Source organism: Vulpes lagopus, chromosome 4, assembly GCF_018345385.1.
Source record: "Vulpes lagopus strain Blue_001 chromosome 4, ASM1834538v1, whole genome shotgun sequence".
Taxonomy (NCBI): domain Eukaryota; kingdom Metazoa; phylum Chordata; class Mammalia; order Carnivora; family Canidae; genus Vulpes; species Vulpes lagopus.
This window is the reverse complement of record NC_054827.1, coordinates 46,640,024-46,659,166: the sequence shown is the minus strand read 5'-3', so window position 1 is coordinate 46,659,166 and position 19,143 is coordinate 46,640,024. Positions and strand designations below refer to the sequence as shown.

Genomic DNA, 19,143 nt, shown 5'->3' with positions numbered 1-19,143 from the left:
GCCCCTGAGCTGTGCGAGGTTCCCAGGGAGGTCAGAGCCAGCCTCGGGCCTCCGTCTACCTTGCACTTGTGTTCGTGCACTGACTATTAACCCTGCATTAAGCCCGGCTGAGCCCTGATGGCAGGGCCGGGGGAGACAGGCTGCACGGATGCTGATGCTCCCCTGGCCCCTGCTAAGGGCACCCACCTGCAGGCTGCACGGAGATGCCTGAGGGGTGTGGAGTGGGGGGCATCGGCCCAGACGTGCAGCTCAGCTCTGACCTCCGGGTCACAGTACTGTGTACATCTCTCTCGACCTATGTTCACTCATCTCTGGCAACAGGATTGTCTTAGCGGCCGCCCGGGGCCTGCGTGCCTTAGCAAGACCAGATGCCAGCCATCCCAAGGACTCCCAGTGCCCCACACCCGGTCTGGCCCCCACAGGAGCACTGCTGAGAGCCCCCCAGCAGCGCCAGTCCCAGCCCCAGCCCCGAGACCTGCCCACTCCCTCAGACTGCCCTGCCACATTTCTGCAGTGCGTCCTGAGGACGTGAGCTCATGACAGGCCCTTGGGACCTGGTCCCCACAGAAGCCCCTGCTGGGGTGCTGGCATATGGTCCCATCCTGGGAGGTCCTTCCGTGAGCATGCTGGTTCTTGGCCTACCCAGGAGGTCCTGCTGCCCTCAGAGAGGGCCAGGCCCTGAATACCTTGCTTGGACCATAAAGTGGGACCTTCGTGGCTTCTGAGGACCCCCACACTACAGGTTTACCTGCTGGCTGGCCTTTCACCCTGGGCACTGTGCTGGCCCCTAAAACAGCCTGCCCAAGGGACCCCCTGGAATGCACAGACCCAGCCTGCTCCCCCGTGCTGGGGGACTGTGACGACTCCAACTTGGGAGGTCTCTGCGGAGCAGCTGGGGGTGGAGGTGCAGACCTGTGGGGCTGGCTCAGGCCCCAGCCAGCGTTTCCCCAGTTGATGGTGTCTCATTTGGAAGCACTGGGCAAAGAGTGTATTTTAATAACTGCCACCTAACTGTTCTGTTCGAAAAGTTCTTATCTGGATAAAGTTGTCTTTTGAGATTGCAAAATTGTCCTTTGTTTTGTTTGAGCCTCAGGGGCCCCTTTACCCCGGGAAGCCTGCGCCTCCCTGAGTGCGCCTGTGGGGTGCAAGGCCTCTTGGGGCAGTGCCTGTCCAGGGGAGGCAGCCCCTGAACAGATGTAGGGGAACCGGCCCAGGGAGCTGCCCCGCAGCCCAGGCCGCACATATGGAAACCCTTTGGGACATGGGGGCGGTGCAGACTGGAGAGTCTCCCATCTGCTCCCACTTTAGAGAATGACCCCGGGGGCTGATGATCAGAGGGTCTGGAGACTTTTCTGCCTGTTTCACTGCTGCCTCTGGGCCCTGCTTTCAGCCTCGTTGGTGTGCCTGGATGTGAGGCAGCCTGGGATCTCTGGCGGGAGGACCTGCTGGGGTATGGGGTCTCGAGGCCCAGGGAGCTTCGCTCACCCCAGGTGCCAGCGAAGTGACCAAAGGCTATCTCGCTGACCTGGCTGGGTTCCCCACCCACCCTGTGCTCAGGTCCCACAGCACACCTCAGGGCTCCGGATCCTGGGGGCGGGGCTGCAGAGAGCGCCCACAGGGAGGTCTGGCCTGGAAAGCCGCCTCGGGTTACAGCTGATAGGAGAGTGGAGCCCTAGATACTGTGCATGCTCGACTGCCGTGTCCTAGATCTTCGCCCCACGCTTGGGTCCCCTGTGTGCTCCCTGGCACAGCCCGCCCTCCTGAGCACCTGCCAGGACTAAGAAGCTGGTCCAGGGCCTCCTGTCCTAGTGACCCCTGGGCCACCCCTCTTACCAGGAATCAACTGGACATGAGTGTCGTACCTAGGATGGTTCTGAAGCCCACATCTGTCCCAGGAAAGCATGTGAGGTACAGACCAGCATTGGCAGGGCCTGGGGACCCAGCGAGAAGGGCAGGCTGCCTGGTCCATGGCCTTGGGAAGGGCCAGCAGCGCACAGGCCAGCTACCACAGCCCTCGCCTGGCTGGGCCTGAGTGTGGGCAACTGGCTGGTCAGACAGCCTAGGTCAGGCCATGTGGTCACGAGGCCATGCAGTCCTTCAGCCATGTACTCGGTGCTGATGCAGTTGGCACAGGCCAAGGGCGGCCAGCATTCCTGAGGGAGGCCCCAGGTGGCTTAGTGTCCCCATGCTGCAGGGGTACAGTGGGCAACAGGTGATGTGTCCCTCCTGACAGGCCTTGGGCATGGATGATGGGGTGGGCGAGGGTGGAGCAGTGTCCGGGGAGAGGAAGGAAGACCCTCGCTCCCCTCTGTCCCTGGTGTCCATCTGTTCCCAGATCTCGGCTCCAGGTGCCCTCCAGGTGCCCTCCAGGTGGTTGGGTCCTCCTTGGGGAACCCCTCCCAGCCCCCACTGTCTTAGCCCCGCCATCTCTGCCTCCTAGAGGCCACTACTGTCCTCGCGGGACATCGCTGTCCACGCTGGCCTGGGTGCCATCCACCCAACCCAGCCCATGGCCACAGGGTGAATGACACGCGTGAGGGATGGATAAGTGGAGAGACAGTCAGGGTTGGGTCCTGTGCTCTTTCCACACAGAACTGCCCTCTGGCCTCATCCAGGGAGGCTGCCGAAGAGGTGGGGGTTCAGGGCTCACAGGGAGCTCTGGTTCCAGCATCCAGGGCCGACACAGGTGGGGTGGGGCAGTGGGTGGTGCTGTGGCCGCTGTGGCAGGGGGCCCGGGCAGTGGGGGAGTGGCCGGGCGGGGGGCTGGAGCTCGGCAGGGCCCTGGCATCAAGTCCCCAGCTGCACGTGAAGCCATTTGTCCTGTTTTTCTTTTATTTGCAGTTTCCCGAGACAGAACAAAATAATGATTTTTTTACACTTACAAGGCTCAGAAAGAAAAGACAATGGAACTCAGCAAAAAGAGAGAAGGGGAGGTTGCCGGCCAGCACTGCGGGCAGCCGGCCCTCCACAGAGCGGGCCGGCCGGCGCCACCACACCTTGGACATCTAGCTAGAGGAGCAGGTGTGGCTTGCTCGAGAGGGGTCATGCAAAAGAACTATCCCCCAGAAAAAAATCCCCAAATTACCCGAGACAGGCAGCTCCGTGGAGACAACAGGTGAGGGGATGGGGAAGGGTCCCCCGGAGGGGAGGGTGGCTGGGCCACACGCTGTCCACGGTGAGCCCTGCGGATGTTTACCCTGTGTCCATGGGTGGGGACAGCTGTCCTGAACACAGCCGTGGACAGGCAGGTGAGTGTCCATTCTGAGTGTCTGATGGACAGTCCCCTTGGAGACCAGCATCCTGCATCCCGTTCCCCACTCTGTGCCCCTCCCTTGCTTTGATTTGTGGGGGAAGATAAAGAAAATCCTTGTTGAAAATGTGAATTAAAGGGCAGGTGTTGGGGCAGCAGGGACCCACACCTCCGTGATCCCACCCCGCAACCACCCTACTTGGCCGGCTGACCTGGGTGCTCTCTGCTGCCCTCCGACCACGGGGCCATCCCCGAGCCTCACCATGGTGCCCACCAGCACCCGGGAGACCTCGGAATGGGCCCAGCTTGTCTTCTCCTCATCCCAGGGTCCCGGTCAGCCGCACCCTGTGCCTCAGGCCTGGGGCAGCCCTCCCTCCCTCTGCTCCAGCCTAGACTCCAAGAGCACTGTCAGCAAACCCCGGCCTGGCAGCCCAGGGAGCCACTCACCCGCTTCTGCCCCCTCTCCCCTGCCTGCGTCCTGACCAAGCCCAGAGCCCCTCTGTGGCCGCACCGGCTGGCAGGGGGGTGGGCAGAAGGGAGGCACCCCAACAGGAGGGAGGCCATCCCAAGGGTTCCCCTCCTGCCGGGGCTGCAGCCCAGCCAACAGTGTCCTCTTGGCCAGTCTCCTGCCCGGGTAAGGTCTTTACCTCCCTGGCCCTGGAGGGACCAGAGGGGGAGCCCTGGGCCCATGGGGGCTTCTCGGATGGTGCACCGGGCCCCCCCGGAGCCAGCTGGCCTCCGTGCTGCTCATCCATGCTGGGGGCGTGAGGAGGAGGGAGGGGAACAGCCGCGCTCAGGTCCCCGTGGCCCCAGGTGGCCGACACTCCTGACAGCAGCCATGCACGGCGGGCGGGGGCAGGGGGGGGAATGCAGACGCCTGGGGGGGTGCCACCTAACAAACAGCGTTCCTCGGCCCGGCCCCTGGGGACAAGATCACTGCCCCACCGGTCCCCAAGGGGCCAGGAGCGGACAGACACGTGGAGCATGGGTGGGGAGTGCCCGTCGGTTCAAAGCCCCACAAATGCCAGTGATTTTTACAGCTTTTTCCTTTGTTTTTTTTTTTTTTTCCTCCCGTTTCATCCAACATCAATTTTTTTTGTGGTGTTGTCATCTTGTTGTGAAAAAGAGATCACGTCCGGTCTTTGTTTTCTGCAGACACAGGCACCAGGGGGGGAACGAGGCAGAGACACAAACATGCGACGGGCGGGCCGCGGACGGCGGGGCTCCCAACACGAGTCCGTCCCGCCAAGCCGGCCACAGCTCTGAAAGGGAGGGAGGATGGGGGTCAGCTCACACGCACCCCCCAGGGAGATGGGGGTCAGCTCTCACGTGCCCCCAGGGAGATGGGGGAGAGGGACCAGCTCGCACACCCCCCAGGGAGGTGGGAAGGGGACCAGCCGTCATGCCCCTCAGGGAGATGGGGGCCAGCTCTCACGTGCCCCAGGGAGATGGGGGTCCGCTTGTACACACCCCCAGGGAGATGGGGACCAGCTCACATGCCCCCCAGGAAGATGGGGAGAGGGGCCAGCTCAAATGCGCTCCCAGGAAGATGGGGGTCAGCTTGCACACCCCCCCAGGGAGGTGGGGGTCAGCTCGCAAGAGATGGGGAGAGGGACCAGCTCTCATGCTTCGCCAGGGAGGAGGGGGAGGACAGGGTGGGGTGCTGCCTGCGAGCATCCTGGGCGGCCTACCCCCCCCACCCCCCCGCACCCAGCAGGCCCCATCCCGCACCCACCTTCACTGCAGCGGGGCCACAGGTGCGCCTGAGCAGTGGAAGTGCACATTCTGCCACTTGCCATCACGGCGGTGCCACACGCGGGTCTCCTCGGACTGGCTGGTGCGGGGCCGGCCCTGCCCGTCAATGTACTGCGTGAGGCGGATGTAGGCAATGCACGCCGCGTCCTCCCCGATGACGTGCACGTGGGGGTTCAGGATGGTCGTGTGGATGGGCTTGCTGTTCTTGGCGAGCACTGCAGGCAGGGCAGAGGCAGGGGCTGGGCTGGGGCGCCCCCGAGGCCTGCCACCCCTTGCCCGGGGCCTGCCGGCGGTGCCCCCACTCACGGTTCTCGAAGTAGAATCTGTGGAAGTCCATCCCTTCGACCAGATTGCCCAGAGCTTCAGGCTCGAACGAGGTCAGGCCTGGGTCACAGATTTTCCTGGGGGGCAGACCCGGGTGAGGAGAGGCCCCGCCGCCTCCCGACCCTCCATCCCCCCACAGGGAAGCCCCCCAGGTGTCCCCCGAGGCCACCCGGGGCCCAGCCCAGATGCCCGGCTCACGCGTAGGCCTCGAAGTCCCCGTTGTTGACGGCCTCGATGAGCTGCTCCGTGATCTTGATGACTTCCTGCTTCCGCGCTGCAGGGGGACACGGCCGCCCGGTGACAGGCCTGCCCGAGCCACCCTGCCCCCACCTGCCTCTCTTCCCCAGGGGCCCGGCACCCCATCGGCCAGCTCACATCACCCCCCCCCCCACCTCGTGTGCAAGTCCACCCGGTCCTGACATACACTGCGCCCATGTGACAGACACGACACGCAGAGAGGGGACACAGAGCCTGCACCAGCCACCCTGTGTGGCCCCTTTCCCTCCGGCTGCAGCCCTGGGACCCGCCCTTCTGGCTCCGGCCCACCCGGACTCGGCGCAGAACCCTTCCCGAATCCACCATCTGTTGAGGAACACGTACGGGGGACTGGCGGTGGGGCCGAGGGGCCCGGGGAGCCCACACACTGACGGCTGGCTGCACACCTGCCGCCTGTACCTGTTCGCAGCCACACGCCCACCGTACGCGCCGTACCCCAGGGCTCGGGCTCTGCCCGCCCGGCCTCTGCACCTGGACAGGCCTGGCCCCGGGGTGCTGGCCGTGGTCTCTTTAACGACTTGTGTGAGAACAACATAGCCCTGCACCCTGCGGACCCAACGCCAGACAACTTTCGGGGTCGCTGAGACTTCTCTAAAGAAACAGGCCCTGCAGATAACGCTGCGTATGCTCGCGTTCCCCTAAGTCTCCTTCGCACCTCCTCCTCAGAGAAGGCCTGTCCTCGGTAGGCCCTCAACGGCTTCCATGCATGTGCACCCGCGAGTGCACACACACAACCTATCACGTGTGTGCCCACAGAGCAGCATGGCAAAGGCGAGCCTCAGGCCCTGAAGGGTCCCCGGAGCTCCTCCCACGGGCACTCTCCAGGTCACCACACATGCCCCCGTGGCCGAACAGCACATGCATGAGCTGAGGCGTGTGCTCACATCCGGAGCACAGACCGCAGGCGCTCGAGGGGTTGCCCACAGCCCTGCCATGGGTGCCCCCTCCCACAGACGCCCCCCTCGAAGACGTTCTGGACCGTTCAGGCAGCAGGAGCTCCAACCTGAGGGCTTGGGTGCCCGAGTGTGCCACTGTCACGGGGGGGGGGGGGGGCATGTGTGCACACATGTGCGTGTTCGCATGTGGGGATCTGTGTGTGCACCCACCTGCGAGTTTCTCCTGTCTCAGAAACCCCCCTCTCGGGATCCAACTGCCCTTGTGCTGAGGCCCCATTTCCATTTCTCACTGGGCTCCGTGTCTGGACCTGGGTTGGGGCCCAGGCTGTGGGCTTCCGTGCAGAGCCTGGGCCCCAGCTGTCTGGTCGGCCCTGCAGGCCGCAGCTGCCTCTCGCCACCCATATCCACCCTCAGGGCGGTCCCTACACACACTGCCCTCCGCTCTTGGTCCTGGGACGCCAGGCAGGCCCTGTCCCTCTGCATCGTCTCTGTGGCTTCTGGCAGCCTCCCCCCACCACCCCCCGCGCCCTCTCCCTGGGCATTTCTGCTTCTAAGGTCCCCGTCACCCTAGTGGAGGTGACCTCCCTTTGCTATCCAGCTTTTCCCCAGCGACCCCTGAGCCAGGCGGCCCCACCCGTGTGAGGGTGGACGGCGCCTGCATGTCCGACACCCGACACTCGCTGGCCCCCCCTGTTCACATCAGCACCCACAGGAGCCCTCGGCCAATAGCGCTGCGACTGGAACGGACACCACGGCCTCTGTCCTGTTCCCTGGCACCCCCCATCCTATGGCAAGTTAACCTGATCTGCCACTTAATGAAGTTGTGTTGAATATTTTCAAACACGTTGTAGTACAAGATGGGGGTATAAACAGGAGGAGAGGGTCAGGGTCACAGCACAACAGGCCCTGGAGCTTGGGAAACACTGCACCCATCCCACAGACAGGCCAGGGGAGGCTGCAGGGGGGCTGCTGCCCAGAGCCCCCCTGCTGCCTGGCAGCCCTGCCTCCCCTGGGGGTATGCGGGGTGAGGGGCTCCCTGGGAGGAGAGGCTGGGAGCTGTGACCCCCCTGCAGGTGGCTCCGCGGCCCCAGCCTTGTCATATGGGCAAGGGTCTGGCTCGGGAGGGGTTCCGGACCTGGACCGCAGCCTCTTCCCTCCCTCTCTTGGGACAAGCCGGCAGGCCGGAAAGCCAGGCTGCTGCCAAACGGTGACCCCAGGCTGGCCCTAATCCAAAACCCTTGGCAGCTGTGGGGGCACTGGGAGTCCCCAGCCACCCCAGGCAGGCAGCTGTGCAGGATCAGCCTGGATTGGGTGTAATCCCTGATTATGGGGAACGTGGCTTGGGCCAGTGGGCAACGACCCCATTTACACACGAGGACAGCTGGCAGGCACGTGACCCCAACCCGCCCCAGACGGCCCCCTGCAGCCTGTGCCTCAGTGCTGGGAGAGCCCCAGCCCGAGGTGGAGGTGGGGGTACCCACTGCTGCAACCCTGGAAGCCAGGTCCCAACCCAGACAGCTCGGGGGCGGACTCCACCCCCATCCTTCACCTGTGGCCGCCCCAGCACCCAAAGGAGCCATGGTGCTGGAGACTTAGGGGTGCATATGCCAGAGCAAGGACTGTGCTCCCCAGGGGCCCTCACCCCCCCAGCCTGCCCTACCTGCTGCTCCAGGCCCCCCCCCCGACGCCTCCCTTCAGTCCTGCTCAGGGCCCTTTTCTGCAGCCCCCACCTCTATAATTTAGTTCCAGGTGGACCCCAGGGTCAGCCTGGGGTGCTCAGAGCCCCCAACCTGGCCTACGGTGCAGACTCCAAGGGCAGCTCACAGCCCTGGGTGGGGGTGCGGGGAGGGGTCCCATGCTGGGAGGCCCCCCTGGGGGCACCTCTCCGTGTATCCCAACCTCCGCTTCCTCATCTGTTAAACCAGGGCCAAGAGGGGTTGAGGAGAGGGGGACGTGGATGCTGCCGAGCCCCCAGGCTCTCCCGTGCACCTGCCCCAGCCCGGCCCCCTCCCCCTCACCACCTGCCTCTGTGAGCGGCACCCAAGCTCCTGGCCAAGCACTGAGCGCTCCTGGGGGGCCACTGCTGTCCAGAGGCCACCCCATTCCCTCTCGCCTTGCCCCTGTGCGCCCCTGCCCCACTGCCGTGCTTTGCTCCCCCTCCTCCCTGCCCTGACCCTCGACCCCCAGGCCCGCACTCACCCAGCCACTCCCCGGCCATGCCCAGCCCCTGGTCCGCAGCCTCTCATCGGAGGGCACCTCCCTGGCCGGTGCCTCCCGGCAGGTGGGGGAGGCTGCAGCCCCAGGGTGTCACCCATCCCTGTAAGCGATCCTGGTGGCAGTCGGCAGACGGGCTGGAGCAGCTAGCTCCTCCCTCCCTGCCTGGGGAGGGGCCCTTGCCCCCCACCCCCGGTGCCCCTGCAACCCAGTGTCTGCGTCACCCGGGCCCACAGGTCACAGGCTGCTTCTCCCTGTTTCTGAGTCTTTCTTGCACGCACACGAGCATATTCCCAGGCGCCCGCCTTCAGCCACAAGCTCGTTTCCTGAGGCAAACGACACCGTCCTGTGGCCCCCTCTGGGCACCCCCAAGCTGGCCTCTCCCCAGAGTGAGGGGTAGCACACCATGGCCGGGAGGCTCGGCACCCCCGCAAGCCCCCAAGGAGCAGCTGGGAGCCAGTCAAGGTGCCATGTGCACAGGGTGGGTGGGGGGCCTGGGAGAGCTGGAGGCAGGCATGGGGGCGGGGGGGCTGACCCCTCCTCACTGTATTCAGGGTGTCAGGGACCCTGGGGGCTGGGGCAGAGCAGCCTGCATATGAACAGGGGTGGGCAGGGGGCACAGAGAACAGAAAAGCTATGGGGTGATGAGCCAAGACAGAGTAGAGGGCAAGGGGGCACATGGGGAGGGGGACATGGGGGGCCTGGGGGACAGAGGGGGTGAAGGTGGACATGGGGGACAGAGGGGGATGTGAGTGGACACTGGGGCATATGGGGGACACGGGGGGACATAGGGACAGAGGAGGAGGCTCCAAGAATGTCCAGGCAGGTGCACGGTCCACCTGGGTGGAGAGCAGCTGCTATGGGCAGAGGGTGCCCCCCAAGAGGACAGAGGCAGCTCAGTGTGTGCAGAACCCCGAGGAGAACCCAGCCGGGCAGGCAGGCCAGGCCTTGTCCGTCTCAGCCCGCAAGCCTGTGGTGGGGAGAGGCTTCTGGAGGAGCACCTCGTCTATGCCTCCCTGGGGCCCTGTTGGGTGCTGTACCAGGAAGGTCAGGTGGTCAGGAGGGCAGCCCCAGGCCCAGGGGAGCCTCTGGGGGAGAGGCCTGGGGTGGTGGACGGCAGTGCAGTGCAGGGGGGGGCGGTGGGGAGGGCAGAGGCTGGGAGTGCCCTGCGGAGTCAGTGCCAGGCCCCGGGCAGCTATGTGCGGAGCCGGCAGGGAGCCCCCGAGCCCCTCCCCACGGAACTCAAGATGTCAGGGACTGTGGGGGCTGGGGCCAGTCTTAGCAGCAAAAAGCCCCCGGGGCGCCTGGGGGGCTCAGCGGTTGAGCAGTTGAGCATCTGCCTTCAGCTCAGGTTGTGACCCTGGGGTCCCGCATCGGGCTCCCAGCAGGGACCTGGCTTCTCTCTCTGTCTACGTCTCTGCCTCCCTGTGCCTCTCATGAATACATAAATAAAATCTTAAAAAAAAAAACAAAAACAGCACCTGGCCCCACAGGCCACAAGAGGAGCCCCACAGCCTGGGGGGAGCCACCAGCCTTGGTGGGGCCGAAGGGGCCCGGGGAAAACCCCGAGCTCTATCTGCACCCTGCAGAGAGGTGAAGGCTGGGGGCCTTCAAGGACGCGCCACCCACACAGGAGCCCACCTATCGAGCAGGGCGGGCAGGGGGCTGACGGGCAGGGGGTGGAGGTGAGATGGGGGTGAATGGGAGGACAGGAGGGGGCACGCACAAGGATGAGTGAGGTTAGGCTGGGGAGCCCCCACACACAGCTCACAGGGGGTCTAGGGACTGTGGGCACATCGGAGGCATGGCTGGGGCGTGGTGGGAGGGGAACAGGCCTGCCCCCCGAGGCTGCTGTCTCGGCTAGACAAGGTGCCACCGGGGTCTGGGCCGGAAGGAGGCTGGGAGACCGGTCCTCTCCCCTACTGACCCTCGACACCCCCACCCCCGCCGCAGGCTCGGGCCAGGCAGTCAGGGACCAGGCATCAGGGAGGCCTCCTCACAGATGGCCTGGGCCTGTCAGTCTGCTTGGGGAAACCCCGTGAACATCCACCCTCCCTTCCCTGTCTGGGGTATCACTGTGTCCCCCAAACTGTCTGGGCATATCTCTGTGAGCCTGTGGCCTGGTGTGGGTGGGCTGGGACGCCACCTCCCCTCCCTGGGTTGCTGACATGGCTGGGAGCAGAAAAGGGGGTGCCCCTTGGGGTGCAGGCGAGCCGCTGGCCTTCACGGTGTGGAAGCCCTGCATGCGCAACGGTGCCGCCCACCTGCCCTCACAGGCCGTGGAAGCACCCAGAACCCAGGGAAGGCCCCCATGCTGGCGTCTACGGATCAGCTGGCAGCCAGGCAGAGTCCTGGAGAAGACACGGAGCTGCCACGGAGCTCGTTGCTCCAGGGAGCCCATGGCGGCCACACGCTGCAAAGCCCCGGCCCCCCCCCCCCCCCCCCGCCCCCAGCCCGCGGCCACCCGCCCTCCGGCCCTACCTTTTGTGTCCTCGTCCTCTATGGTGGTGTGGGTGCTGTCCGACGACTCCTGGGGACACACAGGGAGGCAGCAGATCAGCATGTGGCCTCCACGGGGCCTGCAGGTGCCCCCCCGCCCCCCGCCCCCCCCCCCCCCCCCCCCCCGTGACCCCATGGGCGGGGCTGGAGCTTCACACACCTCAGAGGTCACCTGACCCCAAGGCTTACAACCCGGATGGCTGATGGCCGGGGGCTCTGGTGGCCCCTCCTCCCGACCAGACGCACCTGGAGGGAAGGCGCCCTGTGCTCACAGGAGTCTCCAACAAGACAGGAAGAGGGGCTCTTTGGGGCCCTGGGAAGTGGGCAGGCTCCCCCAGCCTGAGGCCCTGAGAGCCGTGGCCTGCCTGGGGCAGGAGGGGGCTACCCACGTGTCCTTCCCGGGAGGCGGCCACCGGCCCCCCGGGGCCTAGACTGAGCAGCCAGGCGGGCTCTCACCGCCCCACTCAGGGCTTCCTGCTCTCCAGGTAACAGACCAGGTCCGGTCACCTGTCCCGGAGTTCCCAGGACACCCGCTTGCCCCTCAGAGCTTCCTAACAGGGTGTCCTGACCAGACACGCTGCTCCAGGCTCGGTCCGGAGACGGTCGTAGGCCTGGGGCTCATACCACAGCCCCAGAAGGGGCTCTAGAGGCCCCTTGCAGGGACACTGGGACTGTCACCCCAGACACAGGGCCTGAGGGACACCCATCGGCAGTTACAAGGCAGGAGGACGCCCAGGCCCTTCCTAGCACCTGGCGTCTGGACTGGCTGACTGGCGGGGGCTCCCGGCCCACTGCCCGGGTGTGGGGGCCCCTCCGAGGAGCCCTGGTCTGGGTGGGAGTCTGACCGCAGACCCAGGTGTGCTAGGCATGGGGTGCTGGTCCTGGAAACCCAGCTGGGCTGCCCAGCATCCCTCCTGCCACCCCGAGAGCCAGCCCCTTCTCTGGCCCCAGGCGAGGATGCCGACGCAGAGGGAGTGATGCCGATGCCGTGTTAAGGAGCAGCAATAAAGGACGCAGCCTTGCTCAGCGGGAAGCACGGGGGCAGAGGTGAGCAATGGGGTGAGGCCAGGGGCATCCTGCTGCTCCCTCCTCTCGGCCCACACTGGCCCTTCTTCCCAGGGACCCCCTGAGGCAGCCCTGCTCTCCTGGCTCCCAGCTCTGCTGGGCCCAACCACTGCCAGGGCTGGACGCACAGCACGGAAGGTCCTGAGAAGCAGATCCTGCTCCGAGTCTCAGGGGGTCTCAGGCAGCCCCAGAGGCCATGTCAACCGTGGACTTGGGGACAGCCATGCCCACGAGGGCGGCATGGAGGGCCTTGTCCCGAGGGGGCAGCCATGGACCTGTAGGGCGGTGTCCTACCTTGAGAGGACTCACTGCACATCTGCCCCCCCAGGTCTCAGCACAAGGGCTTCCCCGGGTCAGTGCCCCAGACCTGCCCCTGGCCAGGGGGCCTGCCTCCTGCCTGAGTGCAGGCTCCCAAAGGGGTGATGAGGGCACAGCAGTACCTTGATCCCGTCCACAGGGTTATGAATGACGGTGGTTTGAGGCTCCTATAGAAGAAGGAAGCACAGAGGAGGAAAGAGGGAAGTGAGAGGAGGAGGAGGAGGAGGAGGGTGCAGGGAAGGACGGCAGCCGAGCGTGGATGGCAGGAGGTGGAGCGGGCTAGGGAGGCCTGGGGGTGCCCAGGGTGGCCAGAGAGCAAGCATGTGCACCCATGGAACACAGCAGACAGCATGGGGGCCGCGGGTGGGGAAGGAGGCCCTCCCCTCCATTTGCGGCCTGGCCCTCTGTCCCGGGTGGGGGGCATTTTGAAGATGTCATCGGGGTAGGGGTGTCATATGGGATGGACGGGGTCCGAGACGGGGCTGGCTGTGCGGGACCCTGCCCTCCTGGGCTGAGGCCACCCCCACGTGCTATACGGCCATTTGGCCAACCCGCCTTCCTGGGGTCAGCGAACATACCGCGTGAGCTCTGCACAACCTCAGAACCCGAGCACCAGCAAACCCCAACCTCGTGGGGTGGCCAGCTCTCCACAGGCCGCCACGGGCACACAGGATCCCTGCACCACCAGCTGGGGGGGCCCCCTAGACAGGACCCCCGGGGCGAGAGGGCCAGAGCCAGCAGTTCCTCTGCACTCTCCTGGGCCAGAAGCCCCGGCCTTGCCCTCTGGGCACTCACAGGCCAGCACAGCCACAGGGGTGCATCTCCCGGGCTGCTTCGGGGCCCACGGTACCCGGACTCTGCTGGGAAGCTGCCAGCAGATGACCCCTGGGTCATCACCAGGACAGTCACCCAGGGGTCTTGTCTCTCCCTCCAGAACACTGGGTAGGCTCCAAAGCTAAGACCAGCCCCACCCATTCTTCCTGGGAGAAACCGAGGCCACCCCCTGCCAGAAGGCATACCCCTGTAGCACCTAGCAGGTGTCTCCCCACTGGGCCATGCCCCTGCAGAGCGTCAGGCCCAGACACAGGGTGGACCTGATGAAGGCAGAGGAGCACCGGGTGGTGCCCCTGAAGGTCTCTCACTGCTGACATGTCGACGGGCGGCTGGGCCTGTTCCCCGCAGCTGAGGGGGGGCCCCCCTAGCTCAGCCCCAGGATGGACCTCGTTCCACACCCGAGAGGCAGGGGGTGGGGGGGTGGGGGCGGCTGGAGGGCCCAGTGCGGTCCAGCAGAGACAGGCTGGGGCTGGACCCCACCAGCACCCCAGGCCTCCTAACCGGCAGCCACCACCCAGCCAGGGTGCAGGAGGGCTGGGGAGCAGAGCTGTGAGGGGCTCAGTACCAGGGCGGCCGGAGGGAGCGTCCCCTTAGGGCTGGTGGCAGCAGTGCTGTTTTTGGTGCTATTCGTCTGGGGCTGTGGAGAGAGGAAGAGGAGGTTAGGGGCAGGGGGAGCCACAGGAGTGTGGGATGGGCCAAGCTCCAGGGTCGGGCCAGGCGCACTTACCTTGACCGCGTCAGCCTTCTTGTTGAGCAAACTCTTGGCTGCTGCATTGGGATGAAACACGCACATGAGCCAGAGGCCTGGAGTCCACTGCTACCTGCCTCCCCCCAGAGGTGACCTCAGGGGCCTGGGGATCCCCAAGTGACCCAAGGTCCTGAGGCAGGGTGGCCTCTGCGGTCAGTGGGGGGACAGCGAGTCTGTGCCCAGTTCAGAGCTGGGCCATCCTGGAGAGGCCCGGGGAGCCCCGCAGGGCTGCCCACCTCACTCCTCCCCAGGACGGCCCCTCCCCTGGCCATTCTCTGTGACCTGGACACCAAGACTGCCCTCCTGCCTGGGCCCCGTGGCTTGTGGGGAGCATGCAGGATCTGGCAAGAAGGCAGGTTGCTCCCCCCCACCCAGGGAGGAGTTGGGGTGCTGGCCACATGCCTATCATTTCTCTCTTCTCAGGCAGGGGGTGGCCCCCTCCCTCGGCGAACAGGACACACAGCCCTGCCCACAGGGCCAGGCCCCAGGCCAAGCCCCTTGGTGCACAGCACCCAAGGGCCTGGCGGCACTGACCCCAACACAGGCCCCTCTGTCCACTCCTGAGAACCCTGCGCTCTGAGTGGGTTCAGCAGGATGACTCCCGCGGGGAAAGGCTCAAAGGGCCACCCAGGCCTGTACCACCTGTCAGCCGCCCAGCAGATGGCCCGTCTCACCCCAACACGACCACGCAGAGGTCAGGCCGGCCTGGCTCCTGCCTTCTGGGCTCCCGGGCCTGCCCCAGCCACCCTGCTCCCCTGTCACATGCCCCAGCTGTGCCCTCCACGGTGCTCAGCTGTAATCGTAGGGCTGCAGAACTGAAGGAAGTCAGCTTACCTTCCAGGAAAGGAGAGGTGAGGAGTGAGGAAAAGAGAGAAAACAAGATTCGTGTGGTCAGGCAGGGGTGCAGGTGCACGGCCCAGCCCGGCCTGGTCCCCCCGCCCGCCTGCCCGCCCACGCACCCAGCCAAGCTGCCCCACGGGGGGGGGGGGGGTGTTAGAGAAGCAGCCATGGGCGCAGACGCCGGAGGGGAGGGGTCCGGGGGTGCTCTGGCCCCACCCCGCCACAGGCTCTAAGGGCTCCAGCCAGCCTGCCAGCCCTGAGCTGGGCTGCCTGCCCCGAGGGCCCATGGGGATCATCCCTGGAGGCCAGCGACTCTGGGCTGAGATACCAGACCAACGTGCACACTTAGAGCGATGCTGTGGTTCTCAGAGTGGGGACCTCCAGCAGCAGCAGCGGCAGCGTCCAGACCCACCCCAGACCTCCCGGGGGTGGCGGGGCATTTGGTCTAGGGGATCCTAATGCTGCTGCGGCTTGAGAACCATGGTCAGGGTCCCTGGCACAGTGACCAGGCCAGGTCCCAGGCCTCTGGGCCACTGCCTGCCGGCCACCCTCCTCTGTGCAAGGACACAGGTGGCTCTGCTTGACCAGAGCGGCCAGGGAGACTGTCCAAGCCCCAACCTCAGGCACAGTCTGCATTCCCACCACACATCAGCTCTCAGGGCCTCCCCCACAGGATCTACAGGGCCCTGTTTCACCAGAGGCCTGCCCCCTGGCCCATCCCCACCCCCGGTCGCAGGATCCCAGTCAGTGAAGGGATGACAGGCCGCTCCTTCCTTGCCCGCCGGGCCTGCTGGCTCTGCATTTCATCCTCTCAAACCGCTGAGGCTGGATCAGGGCCATGCGGTGATGCCCTGGCGGCCCTGACCCCTGAGCATCCCGGAACCTGAGATGCCACCTTCCTGGGGCCATGTCCCACCTCCCCCTGCAGGGACCCTGGAAAGCTCTCCAGGTGGCAGCTAGAACCCACCTCCTAGGAATTCAGCACAGAGGGACAGGCCAGCCCTGCAGACGCAGGAGCAACGTGACCCCCGCTGACCTCAACCCTCTGCTCACTGCCCCACGGCCAGCGCACTGGTGGAGCCCAGGGCCCCCGTCCCCACTGGCTGACCAGCGGGGGGGCTGGCTCCTCCAGGGTCCCGGGGGAAGGGGCCCCAGCCCATCCCAGAGGTGCACGTCATGGCAGCCGAGCAGGCAGGCAAGCTGACCCCCACACCCTAGTTTAGGATGGGCCCCGTAGCCCCACGCAGCGCAGGCGTCAGAGCTGCTGCAGGCCAGGACTGGCCCAGCGGCTCAAGGGGACGCAGCCAGCCCTGCCCGGCCTTCCCCCCAGAACCAGGCCCTGGGTGGAGGCGGAGAGACCCTGGGATAGACCCCCTCAGTCCCGGACTCTCAAAACCCCCTCTCCAGACTGTGCTACTCAAGACGGCCATACCACTCTGGGGACAGACGGCTCCAGCAGGGCCCAGGCTCCAGAGAGCCCGACAGCAGATACCAATCCTCTTCGTCCATCCCAAACACTTCCCCCCAGGAACCCCCTTTAACCAGAGCCTGAGAGTCTGGGCGCAGGGCGGGGGGCGCACAGCCAGGCCCCTCCTAAAAGCGGCTCCTGCACATTCACGTCTCAGTCCTGACTGACTCCAGGGCCCTGCTCAGCCCCGTCTACGCTGGGTGTCACAAGCACCAGGCGCTTCCTCCAGACTTTCTCAAGCCAGATGTGCTACTTGGCAGCAAGTGCCCCAGGCCCCTGGTAGACAAGCAGAGGCCTCTGCAGCACCCACCAGGGGTCCCCAAGCCATGCCCCCACCCACCCCCCACGGGTGCCAGCTCTCTTGCCTCCTCTCCAGGAAGCCCGAGATGCTCTAATGACTTGCAGCATTCATCTCTACAAAGACACCCTGGGCTCCTCTGCCCGGGGGTACTGTGTCACCCAGATCCTGTCCCCCTTGGGGGAGCGATGGCCTTGGAGCTGAGACCCCCCCAGTGCAGCTGGCTGAGGGGGGTTGACATAGCAGAGGGGCCTCTGCCCGAGGGCCCAGCCTCTGCCTTGTCCCCTCGCTGGTCGCCCGGGACAGCCATGCTGGGCTCAGCCCACATGCACTGACCACCCCCGGGACAGCAGCCCTGGGTGCCCCGGCAGGGGCTGCGCATGCACACGGCCTCATGCAGTCGCTCTGCTCCACATCCGCTGCAGGCAGGTGGGCTTCAGGCAGGAGCCCCCGGCAGAGAGCAGCCCAGAGGCTTGGCTCACTGGGCTGGGCAGCAGCGCGTCACCAGGAGCGCCCAGGCTCCCTGTTCCCTGGCCCCGCTTCCTCCCTCCCATCACACGCTCCAGAAAGGCTCTGGAGAGGAAGCTAAGGATCGCAGCCCTCTGGGTCCTTGCTGCTGGGTGCATCCTCTGGGCTCACGGGAGGGGCGCAGACCCTCGTTCCGGAGGGTGGCCTTGCCCTGAGTACCCCCAGAAGGAGGTGGCTGGGGGACGCACCCCCTGCGGGACCTAGAGGCAAGAGCTGGGGTGGACAGCTGGCTGGGGCGGCCTCTGCCCTGACCAAGCCGAAGCACGAGGCACCAGCACAAAACCAGGCCCCAGAGCTCCGCCTGGGGAGCCCGGGGATTGCACCACCCCAGCTGCAGGTGGCTCCGTGCACCCTAAACCTGCACCACCCTCAGCTCAAGCTGGTCCACCCGCAGATCCTGGGGCCCGGTCCACCGGCCCTCAGGGGTTCTGGCTAAGGTCACAGCTGGGTGGGCGGGAGCTGGCCTGAGGCTCCTGGGAGGAGCAGACCGGCCTCACACGTGTGGGAAGAGATGAGGGGCCTCGTACAAAAAACCAACAGGACGTTTTGGGGGGGGGGGCTGAGGCTCCCCTGTCCTGGGGCTCACAGGGCACACATGCACACGTCGGACCCAGCACAGACCACCAGCTCCATGCGAGTGACGGGGAGCAGCACAGGGCAGGTCCCTGGGGGCGGGGGGGCCAGGCCGGGGGTGCACAGTGCAGGGTGTCTTTCTCCCCGGGAGCCTCCCACTCAGGCTCCAGACCCCACAGCAGCCCTGAGGCTCCCTCTGGGTGCTCAAGGTCACTCTGAGCAGGGCTCGTGAGGCACAAGTGGGGAGAGACAGCAGAGAGCACAAGGCTCTGTCCAGAGGGGTCTCCTGACCCCTAGAGTCTAGGGGGTCAGGGGTCAGGACCGAGGATCCGTGCGATGCACGTGGGGGGAGGCAGGACTCAGGGGTCACCTAGCCTGGCCCCTCCTTTAGCATAGCGGGGGCTGCCTCCTGTCCTCCAAGTGGGACCTGTCCAGGGCGGGAGCGGGGGCTCCCGGGGCCTAAGGGGTGGCTCTGGAGGCCCGGCCGGCAGCTGCGTGCAGCGAGGGGGCTGCATGCCGCCAGGCGGGACCCTGGTCACGAACATCTACCTTGTTCCACCAGCCCCATGGTGGTGCCGGAGGCCGCGGTGGACATTGTGGCCGGAGCGGTGGTCTGTCTGCCCACTGTTAGCACCGGGTTAGAGACGAGGGAGGGGCGGACACAGACGGGGCGGGCAGGAGAGGGAGGAGGAGAGACAAAGGAAGCAGAAGAAGATTAGAGTCCACAGTTGGTGGCGGATGGTTCCAGAGTCCCGTTCCCGGGAGAGTGGGAACAGGACCCAGACTGAGTGACAGGTGAAAAGCATCTGCCTCCTTTCTCCTTAGAAAACCCCAGCGGGGGCTTCTCGCGCCCAGGACGGGACCCATCGTGCTGGAGTGACACACACCCCCCGTTCCCGGCACCACAGGATCACAGCAAAGGTCACAGGACGGGGTGCTGGATACAGACGCACAGGGACGGACCCCAGACGCTCCCGCACCCAATGACGCGGGCGACAGACAACCACAGGACAGCCAGTGGGCCACCTGCCCCTCAGGTGACGCCGTGCCCACACGGGGCCACCAGGGCCCCTGGCCTCGGGGTCGCTGACAGACGCCCCCAAGAAGCCGCACGCCACAACCCGCCCCCGCCCCCCAACCCCCCTGGCCTCGGTGCCCCAGGCGGGCAGCCGCCAGCGAGTCCGGAGCTCAGTGGAGAGGTCCCGGGTCCTCCTCTCTCTCCCCCACACAGAACGGGTGCTCAGAGGGCTCAGGACA

At 66.0% G+C, this 19,143-nt stretch overlaps 1 protein-coding gene across 2 annotated transcripts in view; it reads right to left on the bottom strand.

The window, feature by feature from the left end:
* Window positions 1-4,287: 4,287 nt before the first annotated feature.
* CAMK2B (calcium/calmodulin dependent protein kinase II beta) overlaps window positions 4,288-19,143 on the bottom strand; it is a 76,434-nt gene continuing 61,578 nt past the window's right edge. Inside the window, exons 13-21 of one of the 2 annotated variants that reach the window (XM_041751604.1) lie at window positions 18,436-18,510; window positions 14,159-14,196; window positions 13,997-14,068; window positions 12,720-12,764; window positions 11,197-11,245; window positions 5,528-5,603; window positions 5,312-5,406; window positions 4,986-5,220; window positions 4,288-4,512 (exon numbers count right to left, since the gene is read on the bottom strand). In XM_041751604.1, coding sequence (XP_041607538.1) covers window positions 4,988-5,220; window positions 5,312-5,406; window positions 5,528-5,603; window positions 11,197-11,245; window positions 12,720-12,764; window positions 13,997-14,068; window positions 14,159-14,196; window positions 18,436-18,510 — 683 coding nt within the window. In that variant the 3' untranslated portion in view covers window positions 4,288-4,512; window positions 4,986-4,987. The remainder of the gene's footprint in view (window positions 4,513-4,985; window positions 5,221-5,311; window positions 5,407-5,527; window positions 5,604-11,196; window positions 11,246-12,719; window positions 12,765-13,996; window positions 14,069-14,158; window positions 14,197-18,435; window positions 18,511-19,143) is intronic. The other variant, XM_041751605.1, reaches the window with a different exon arrangement.